This window comes from Gallinula chloropus, assembly GCF_964237585.1.
Source record: "Gallinula chloropus genome assembly, chromosome: 6".
Taxonomy (NCBI): Eukaryota; Metazoa; Chordata; class Aves; order Gruiformes; family Rallidae; genus Gallinula; species Gallinula chloropus.
The window spans coordinates 18,027,825-18,038,808 of NC_140091.1; the positions used below are offsets into that span (position 1 = coordinate 18,027,825).

The 10,984-nt window shown below is 48.0% G+C and overlaps 1 protein-coding gene across 1 annotated transcript; it reads right to left on the reverse strand.

The window, feature by feature from the left end:
• Positions 1 to 633: 633 nt before the first annotated feature.
• Positions 634 to 10,466, reverse strand: GFI1 (growth factor independent 1 transcriptional repressor; the record flags this gene model as incomplete). The annotated part of the gene is made up of 6 exons (XM_084266000.1): positions 634 to 812; positions 2,857 to 3,022; positions 4,610 to 4,747; positions 4,837 to 5,252; positions 9,887 to 10,093; positions 10,352 to 10,466. The coding sequence occupies 6 exons, from the start codon at positions 10,464 to 10,466 to the stop codon at positions 634 to 636; spliced, it is 1,221 nt and encodes a 406-aa protein (XP_084122126.1).
• Between the last annotated feature and the right edge of the window lie 518 nt (positions 10,467 to 10,984).

The window sequence follows — 10,984 nt, forward strand, 5'->3', positions numbered from 1 at the left end:
AGCTGTTAATGCAGCTCTTGCTTTGCACCAGAACAAGTGAACGCAGGATCAGGCCCAAGCTGGTACCTTTGCTTAGAAACCAGCAAGATGTCAACCTGCACAGTTCATTCCTGATCCTCCAGGTTTTCCTGACAGGAAACCAAGAGTGAAGCCAAAAGTGAAGCCATTCAGCACTTAAACTCAACAAAGGCAACGCTCCCCACACCATATGCTGATGGCTCTGTCATTCTCTGTCATTACCGTGTAAACACTGTTATACCCATGTGTCCCTGCAAGGTGATTCAAGGGGGGGTGGTTCACCTTGGCCATGGGAGAAATCTTTTCCAGCTTACAGACATCTGGTAGCTTATCTGTCTTTGGAGTGTCCGGCTTCATATCTAAAAGGCTTATTTTCCAGTGTTATTTCAGAAACAGAGAGGGAGAGAGAAGGAGAGAAACCCCAGCCTTTAATTTCCAGTTTCACAGTCATTCAGGTTGAGCTGTCAATGTATGGCCCTGTCCGTTTCTCTCCAAGCTCCTGATCAGAAAGGTGATGCCAGGGTCTGTGCTCAGGACAGGGCTTGGGTCCAGCGGGGAAGTCAAAGGAGTCTCTTCTCATAGTGTTGTAGGTGCTTTCCAGATTGCAGCTAGGACTCATTTCAGACCATGCTGCGTCTCCCGGTGTCTCCGTAAATCCACCTTTCGCTGGAAGCCTTTGCCACACAGATCACAGCCAAAGGGCTTGAAGCCTGTGTGCTTGCGACTGTGGGTGATGAGGTTGGAGCTCTGACTAAAGGCTTTTCCACACACCTGGCACTTGTGAGGCTTCTCGCCTGCAAGCAGAAGGCGAGAGAGAGGGTGTGAAAGAGGCAACATGCTGCTTATGCAGGACCAGAACAAACAGGAAATGCACATTGGGTCTTAGAGCTAATCAAAGTGATTCCTGTGTGATTACCAAAGAAGTCATTCTTATAAAAAACATAGAACTGGGAGCCCAAAAGTATCAACTGAATCTGCACTGCAGCTGAACACTGCAGCCTGGACTTGGCTACACCTTCATCAGCCCACTATAGTCCTGGGAGCAGCCTGAAGCCAGAGTGATCCCAGAACTTGTGAATATATTTGGCTGCATGGACCCTGTATAATTCAAACTAGCTTTGTGTCCTAGAAATATCAGAAATTTGTGGAAATACCCTCAGGTCATGCTAAATGCCCAACATTGATTATTATAGCATCAGCACAGGACCAGGTTGGATACATAGGTGAAAGTTGTTAAGCCAAACCCAGTAAGTCTGGGTCTGTCCCTGGGGGAGGTATGAGAGCCTATAAGTGAACCCTAAAGGGCAGGTTTCATCCAGTTGTCTGCTCTTCTCTCTGTTCCTCACATTGAAATGCTAGCAGTCACCCTGAGCCAGCAGCAAATAACCATAAATGGGAATAAACCCAACCTCCAGAACTTCTTCTGCCGAGGGGTCAGTGGTAAATCTGCACTGGCCTCCATGGGAGAAGGATCCCAGTGCATTTTCATAGTGTTTATTATGTAGCGTTGTAACAGATCAAAAGGAACTCGACCAGAAAACCACGCCTGATTTTCAGAGTGGCTTTGCACCTGCAGAGTCCTCTGACTTCAGCTGGAGCAACAAACTCTTTGCACGTTTGAAAACCAGATTATTAGAAACATAAAATAATACAAAATCTGCTGAATGCTCAGTTCACAAGTGTATGATGCATATGAAGGGAAACCCAGATTCAGTTAAGGTCCTGGTTTTATATTAGCAATTTAAAAACTTTCTGATCTCACAATATATTATGGTTTTGACTGATTCTGAATTTTGCTGAAATTCTACTGAGCAAGCCTCGTTTGAAAAAATTACTATGGAAATACTTTCTGTGTCACTTCCTAAAGAGTTCACTTTCATCCAGCAAACATCTGGTGGAAAATCTTTATAAGTAACATTTATTGTTCATAGCTTGTCATCTAGAAAATTCACAACAAAGCAATGCTACATTTAATACCATTTTTCTATATATTTGCCTTTTGTAGACTTCACCCTTGATATTTGCCAGTGGTCACTGTCAGAAAACAGGATTTTGGTCATCTGAATCTTGGTTTTGGCTAGTACAGCTGCTATTTCATGTCCACACACTTCTGTATCTCATTCATTTCCCTCTAATTTAAGTGTTTGGTGCAGGTCTCAAAGGCAAGATTTTCTTTTAAAGATATCTGATAAACCTGCTTGCTCACTGAATGTTTTTAAAACAATCTCCTAGGGTGATTCAGCTGTACTTTATTAGTTTCCATATTTATTACTAACAGTGAAACTTGAGAACTCTGCACCTCTTCTTCCATTCTGTATCAAACTGCAGAAAGTCTGAGTGGAGATGCAGACAAATCTGAACAAATATTTAGAAAGACTAAAAATTGGACCCTCGGCCCTCTGGTTTAGTGTTTGATCTAAAGGAGGAGACTCCTGTTACTACTGTAAAATTGTAGAACTTGCAGAAAGAAATACTGCAATCAAATTCACCTGTCTTTTCTAGGAACCTCAGCTGCAAATCAAGGCTTCAGGAGTATAATACTATACAAATCATCTTACACAAAAGCCCTTTGAATAAATATTGCTGGATCCTAGTGAGGAAACACTGATTGAATTGTGAGGATTTGGGTTGTTTCACAGCTGCTGTTCATGAAACCACAGTCAAATCACCGTCCTTTACACAAGCAGAGCTCCAGTAGCATGAACAGCAGCAGGGCAGTGAGAATCACTGATGGGTGATGTACTGTCCCAGCTGGGGAGGAATGGACTGCTACAGAGAGACCTCTGCAGAGACCTGCCCCTACAGCTGGGGCTGAGCACCAGCAGCTGCAGGGCTGACCTGTGTGAATGAAGGTGTGTTTCTTCATATCAGATTTCTGGTGGAACCGCTTCCCACAGTACTGGCACGGATAGGGCCGGGTGTCCGAGTGGATGAGCAGGTGAGTGGACAGAGTAGAAGATCTCTTAAAACTCTTGCCACAAATCTTACAATCAAAGCTGCGTTCCTGTAGAGAGAGGAGCCCAAACACACACGTTACACCAACAGCAAACTTCTTGGCAGCACAGCAGTGTTGCCCTTTCTGCCTTTGCAAACCCTTTCACTTCTCCAGAGGGCTGGACTGGCCTGAGGAGATACTAACTAGCATGATAGCACCACATGATAAAAAAAGATAATACACCCTCTCCCAGTGCTGTGCATCGCTCCTCACAACAATTTAATTGAGCAGCTCTTCCTGCTGGCAGGAATGGCCAGGTGGGAGCAGCCTTGACTGACCGGGCAGAGTCTGCCTGCACATTTCAGCGGGGGCCCAAGACATGATCACTCCACTGGGAAGCCCAACAGCTGCAGCAGTGTTCAGAGGCCACCTCTCTCTCCACTGTAAACAGAAAAGTGGGTGCTGAGGTCTGCTTGGGTCTCCTGGGAAATCTCTGCATCAGGCTAACTTCTGCTTGCAGGGTAGCGACTATCTGCTTATTTGTAGATCGATTATATCAATGGGGAGGTAGCTAGAGAACCTGGGGGGAAAACAGCTTTTTGGCTTACTACTTTAACATGTCACACAAAATGCATGAAGACCTGGCCATCTCTCTCCTCTCCCTCACACACTCCTCTCCACCACAAATCATTTCTTCTTTCCATCCCTTAACTACCATGTCACCTTCCTCTTCCTGACATATTTTCACACAATCACCTTAGCTTATTTGGCTTTTAAGGCACTCTCCCTGAAATGTTGTCCCCTCCACTGGCACAATATGCAGTGCTGCTCTTTTCACTATGATTTAATGGGTGATGATATGTTTCCCCTCATTGTGTGCTGCTGTTGCACACTCACAAACTTTAAAAAACCCCAACAAACCAAACAAAAAAAACACTGCTGTAACTATATCCTCTAAAAGCCAATCTGAAGAAGGGAGATTTGCCAGGTCAAGTGGGTGGGTGAAGGGGAAATATGGCACAATATCAGCAGGCGGAAAATGTTACAGGTCCTCCTACCAAAATTAACTACAGTATTCTTTTGGTGTGTGACTCAGAGTGTGTCGAGACGGGTGAAGCCTGTACTCTGTACCTGACTAGTTGTTCAGATGTTTTCTGTACAGACACAATAACTGGAAACAAGGGAAGACTCAATTTTTTGTGGGAGGGAAGGAGAAATAATGAGGAGAGCTGTGTCAAAAGAAAGCACAGTGAGTTGCTTTAGCTGTTCAGAAAGGTCCACATCTGCATTACAAGTTCCAGCTCTGAGAGTGAAAATTTATTATTTATCATTTGTGATTTCTGGAGTGCCAAAAGCGCCCATTGCTTACTACAGATGCATACAAGGTCTAGGGAATGGAAACAAAGCCCAGGGTCTTTAATTTGTTGATTTGCTCCTTTGCTCTCTAGCTGCCCACCCTTTCCTCTGCTTGCCACTATATTCTCCAACCACAGCTGCCCACTGCAGCCCTACCACATTTTCTTCCACTCCTCAGTTTAGATGCCCACCTACTGCCCTGTGATTGCCTTCATGGACTCCCCAGAGCCTGCTGAAACAGACAGCTGGTGCTAGCCCTGGCCTGCAAACCTTCATCCTGGCAGTCTGCCCCACTCTCACCTGTGAGTGCACAGCCTTGTGCTGCTCCAGGCTGACTGCATGGCCGAAGGTCTTGCCACACATGTCACAGGCAAAGGGCCTCGTGCCACTGTGTGAGCGGCGCACATGTACCTCAAGGCCATGTGGCGTGGAGAAGACCTATAGGGAGAGAGCACACAGTGTCAGGCTCGCCTGGGAGAAGGGACTGGGGAAGAGTTGTAACCGGTGTGAGAGAAAAAGATCCCTACCTTGCTGCACTTGACACATTTGTAAGAGCCAGTGCTGATGAGCAACGGGCGACATAAGAGGTCCGACTCCACTTTGATGCCACCTGGCCCCTTCTCTTGCTGCAGCCCAGGCTGCGTCTCAGCATAGAGTCCGGGTGCTGCCGCTGGCGGCCGCTCAAACAGCCCTGGACCTGGGGTGCTGAAGTCACCATAAAGTCCAAGGGAAGAGCTACACTCTGCACTGTACAGGGCAGGCTCAGAGCCTCGCTCGCAGAAGAGCCCCAGGGCTGAGGTTCGCTCCAGCGTTGGGCAGGGCCTGTAGCTTTGTACAAGGTGCCTCAGCTCAGAGCCACCTAGGCTGTTCCACATGTATGGTTTGAAGGGCACCGAGAAGGGGGATGCTTCGTCTAGGGATGGACACACGGATCGCTCCGAGGCTGCAGAAACACAAGGGCATGGGAATTAGTGCGCGTCACGATCCAGACACCATCAAGGGGCAGAATCATCTCAGCAGTCAGACTTGTGCCTAGAGCCAGACCCCTGTGCACATTAAGGCTGCCCTTTCATCTCTAATGGGAGGACATTTTGTATTGTACAGTAAGGACAGTGCACCCAGTACTACCTACTCACTTCCTATCCCAGACAAATTATTTAAAGCAGCCACCAATGTTGTCTACCTCCATCTCTGGGTGCCCAGGTATGTACACGTTGGTCTTACAGTTGAGACACTGAACAACTCCATCTACAGCTTTGTTTGGTTTTATCTGCAGCTCCTCTGAAAAGTATATCTGCTATGTCCCAAGATGGGCATCAAAGCTGACAGTCCAAATATTCAAACTCTGATATATATCCCACACATCCATACAGCAAATATGACATTATGGGGGTGCCAGAAGGAGCAAACATGCTGAGATTTACCAGTTTGACAAAACTAAAAACTGCTTGTTGCACAATTTAATGCCCAAAACTAGTCTTTTGACTTCATGCCACAACTGTCCATAACTACACCAGCACAATTAAAGAACAGCTTTCTGAGGTGCTTGAATATCATGCCTCTCTTTTTAAGAAAAACAAAACAAAACAAACCCAAACAAAAACCACAAACAAAAAACCCAAACTCATAACTAAAATCCTTCCTCATCTGAAATAAAATCATGGTTGTTTCATCTGGCTCTGAGTTTCTCCAAGTAAGGAAATTGAGTCCACCCAAAACATTGAGCTTCACAAAATCATTGAAAATAGGCCACATTAAAAATTGAAGACACAAAAAGATTTTCCTTTCAGTCATAATCAAAATAATCTTCCATCAGGACAAGCTTAGATGGCTTCAGTTGGCTCTAACAGGCTCACCTTTGGCAATGGCATCTGACCAAGGCAGTGGGCACCACAAGATGAATCACATAGCAGAGTCTGATGCAATGGCAGGAACACAGCCTTTGAAATCAGTGTCTAAGGACACAGATGCTCAGGGAGCCTTGTACAGAGCAAAGCACAGGTGGGCAGGGAACATGAGGTGCCAGACCTCAACTGTGTCTGCTACAGATGCTGATTAATGTCTGAGGTGCTTTGTTTTCACTCTTCAGCACAACAGGTAACAGCACTGGGAGAATGAAATGTCTGCTCTGGACAAGTGTTTTAGTCAACTAAAGAAAAACGCCCATGCCTTTACAGAGATATTGGCATCCCTTACAACCTGGGCTTCCCTTACCCGAAACGCTGCCCACCCACAATTGCTCTCTTGCTTTTACTCATTCCTGTCAGCTTCACAGCTCCCATGGGTTTCTCAGCCTTTGGCAAACCAAGATAATCAGGGTGGGCTAGGGAAGGAGGGCAGATGTGTTAGGCTCTCCATTTGGATAGGCAAATGGTCACCAAGGGTTACAGAAGGTGGGAAATGAGGTAGAAATTGAGCTTTGAATGACTTGACTGTTTCGTATTTTTTACATAATTTCAGATATTAACAGTCTCTTTTTTTTTTCCATTGAAATTAGCAGTCTTTTGGTTGGAAATATCTGTGCACGTACCAACTGGGACATTTGAACAGAGCAATGAAATCAAATTAGCTGACATGGTGCTGAGCATGATTTTTCCTGTTCTGCACTGACTGCAAAGTTGTGGTCAGCGTCACATCATCTATCTTGTGTCTCTGCAACCAGTTTCAGTGTTGCCATCTCTCATGATTTTATCGTAAGATTCAAAACTATCTTAAAGCCCCAGCTCTTGAAACTGCATGATTTCATCAGGCCCCCAGCTTTCCTTTTGTTTGTTTGTCCTTATTGACTTTAAGAGGAAAAAAAAAGATACAACTTCTAGCCCAGACTGTAAAGGAAAGCATGAAAACGTAAACCCTCAATATTTCAACACTACAACTGAATATCCATAAGGTATTACTTACAATCTTGATTTCTAAGCCAGTCCATTGAGGGAGAGGAGAAGGAAAGCTGACCTGATTTTTGAGCCCTTGGAATTGGCAACACGGGACACGGTAAACACTGCACTACAGATCAGTTTGCGTGCAGTGTTTCTTCCATCACCTCACATGATTTGGAAACCTCACTAGCACAAGAGCAGGGGAGCCATTCACACTGTATTTCTCAGAGGCAAGCTCAAACCATCCAAGCCCTGTACCTAGCACCAAGGAGACCTACGAAGCCTGCTCTGCCACAATGCCGGGCAAGAGATGCTTCTGCGTCTCTGCCTCTCCATGGCATCCAGCCCTCCAAGGGGTGAGCAGGGAGGAAGAGGCAGATTCTCTCTCCTCTTACTATCAATTCTGTGCAGCCTTTATATAGGCCACTTCTGGGAGATGAAACTTCAGTGCTCTTTTCTGAAGGCAAGGGAAACTCAACCTGAAGTGTTTGGGAACTGATTAGCAGGTACAGCAAAAACAGATTCAAGTGTCCTCCTCCACAGACCACCACGCTTTCTGTACAACTCCATTATACCCAGTTAAAGGCTCCCTCCAAGTCAGTACCATCAACAGGCTCATCAGAACATACTAATATACTGCAGCACTGAGCTATCGTGCATTACAGACACAGGTAGAAAGTGAGGTTAAATAACAAAGTGATCTGCACTGATGGACTTAGCAAGGTATTCAAGCATTAACAGCCCAATAAAGATATTATGCCCACCTCAATCAGCAGCACAGCACTCAGACAAACCTGAAATCTGGCTTTTACTGCATATCGAGGTACAGTCTATGTTCACTTCTATGGAATAAGGGGGTGATGATACTGCTCACTGCACCTGCCCCAAGCATGATTTAGAAACATCATTCCTCTTCTGTCCTGCTTGTCAAAGCAGAGAAACTGCGTCCCACCAGATAAACACAATAAAAATTGATAAATTCAATCTCTCATCAGTGCATCTTGCAGGAGAGATCTAGGCACAAATTCCAGCTTCACACTGAATCTGACAAGGCATCTGGAAGGCAGAGGGGGTTGGCAGGGTAGTGGGGGGTGGGGGTGGGCAGCAACACACAACAGACGTCTGTGAGAGGAAGCCCAGCTATCTAATTCTGCCACTGTCTTGATCATTAACATAACAGCAATCTCCCTCAATGCACGAGGCTCATTTAGTAAAGCTCTTTCCTTACAGAACTGAGAGTCCCTAGCTCTTCCTGTGAACGGGATCAAACAGTCCCAGGGTCACCTTCCCCCACTCATGAAAAAAGTCTTCATCTAGGTATGTCACCCTCACTTTGCTAAAATACCTTCCCTAGGTGTTTGGAAGGTTGGCAGGAACTAATGAATGTCACAGTGGGAGAAGAAATTAGTAGGGAGGAGAAGGCAGAGCAGCCATGCTCCATTTTACATCTGTCTATTAGACACCTCATGAAAGCGGTCCGTTTGCTGTGCAGAAATTGTAATTATTTAGGGAAGGAGGAGTGGGACAAGGCACAAATTAATTAGAACAAATATTACACATATTGCTACATTTCAATACAAAAATTCTGAGAAAAGAGAGACTGCTGCATTCGGTCCTGTCGGTCATTTGGACAGGCTGAAACTGTCCCGTGGCTGGCTGCGATGGCACTGAGCAGCATTTTGAATGTCCTCTCAAAAGGCTTTAGGACTCTTAAAAGAGGGGGAGACTTTAAAAATTCAAACCCACATAATTACGAACAGTTGATATGCAAGGACACTATAAAGATCAAGTGGGAAAATCGATGGGGGAGTGGAACTAAGTATTCGTTTGCTGGTGCCTGCTGTCTGTCGGTAAAGCTGAGACAATTTTTCCTTCACTAAGACAGAAATTATTCTTTTTCCAGCTGTTACTTTTTAACAGAGGCAATAAAAAGTAGGTTTTAAATACACGTATTTTTGTTATAAAATGACACCATTGTATTTTTTAAGCGCGATAAGTATTCGCGCCAGGCTGGGGACAGCATTTCCCACTGCTCCAACCACATCAAAGACAGGACGAGGGAGCTAGAGACAGGCGCTGCAGCCATAAGTGTGAGTTTCCTGGATTTGGGGTGTTTAAATCTGACTGTCATTATTTTCATCTGGTTTTTACGAATGCGTTTTTAGAAAAGGAAAAAAAAACATCAAACCCAAAACAAAACCAAAAAGACGGGAGGGGGGGAGGGAGAGATCTTTTTTATAGCCAAGAAATAAACTGAAAGGGAGTTAGGAAGAACGTCTGGCAGGTAGTGCAAAACACAGTCAAGGCTGTCTACTACAGGTTTACTACTAGATAGCCTAGTAGAAATTTTTATGTCTTAAAACATTTAAACTCCGGGTAGCAGGACCCTGTAGGAAAATAATGGGACCTTTAAAACATAACAGGCTTGCCCCTGGCAATTAATTAAAAAAATCAACACCCGATAGCATCATAACTTTCCTACAGCCTGTCACTCGCGGGTCTCTTAGCAGTGGGAGATGGTCTGGAAGAACAGCCCGAGAAAGATAGCCCCAAAACGAGTGGAAGGGACAGATTTGCCTTTTCCCACTTTGCCACTCGTTTTCGACGGCGGCGCTCAGCCATGAAACATTGCCCCACGGCACGGCACCGATACAGACACGCAGCCGAACCTTTGACCGAGCGCTGCTCGCTCCGGTCCTACCTGGCGAGACGGAGGGCGAGGGAGGTCTCCAGAAATCCTCAAACTCGGACACCCTGTCACAGACGCTGCCCTCGCAGCTGGGCGCTGATTCGGAGGTGCCATCGGCAACCTCCGTAAGGTGGGATTCCGGGGAGAAGCGCCCCTGGGAAGGCTCCGCATCGGGGAGTACAGTGCGGCACAGCCCAGTGTCCTCGGGGATCTTGGTGTCTGCAGGAAAAAGACGAGGGGATCCTCAGTGGGGATCCGCGGTGGGAACCAGCCGCCTCCCTCGGCGGCCCCACTCCCACAAAGGTTAGCTGCCGGACTCTCTCCAACTCCCCATCAGTCCCTCCGGCGCTCCGCGGTGGTTGCGGGGCCGGGGGGCTGCACAGCTACCGGAGGGTGCTGGTGCTGCTGGCAGCGGGGTGATGCGGGGCCGGCGGGCTGTGTCCGCCGCAAGCGAGGCTGCGACCGAGGGACTCCTACCTGCACAGATCTGGGCTAGCACCGTCTCCAGCCGCAGGCTGTAGTCCTCGTCGGCGGAGCGGGGCTGGTGGTAGCTGTGCGCTTTCTTGCTCTTCACTAGGAAAGACCTCGGCATGGTGGGGTGCTGTCAGGGCCGGTGCGACCGCACTCCCTCTCCGAATGCCGGGCACGGTGGCGAGCGTCACCCCCGAGTCTCCCGCGGGGCGGTGGCGACGAAGCGACCTGCGGGGAGGCGCCGATCCCGCCGGTGAGGGCCGGGGCCGCCGGCCGGGAGGGGCCGCTCGCCGGGGGCGGCGCGCCAGGTGGCGGAGCGCAGGTGGCTCCGGCCGCCGCCCCCGGCACCGCTCGCTTCGGCCCCCCCTCCCGGAGCGCAGCTACTCAATCTCCCGCCGCCCCCGGCCAAGGCTACCACCCACGCTGCCGCTGGAGCCGCCTCGGCCACGCTACGGCAGCCTGATGACGAACGGTGCCCGGCCCGTCGGAGGATGGGTGATGGCCCGACGGCGGCTGCCGGATCGTGAAGAACAGGCAACGGCAGCGGCCGGGCACCGTTCGTTGGACGAGTGGGGGCTGAGGGGGGCGGTCATTTGCATCCCCGTCCCTCCGCGGGAACGCGGGCGCTTTCGGCCGAGT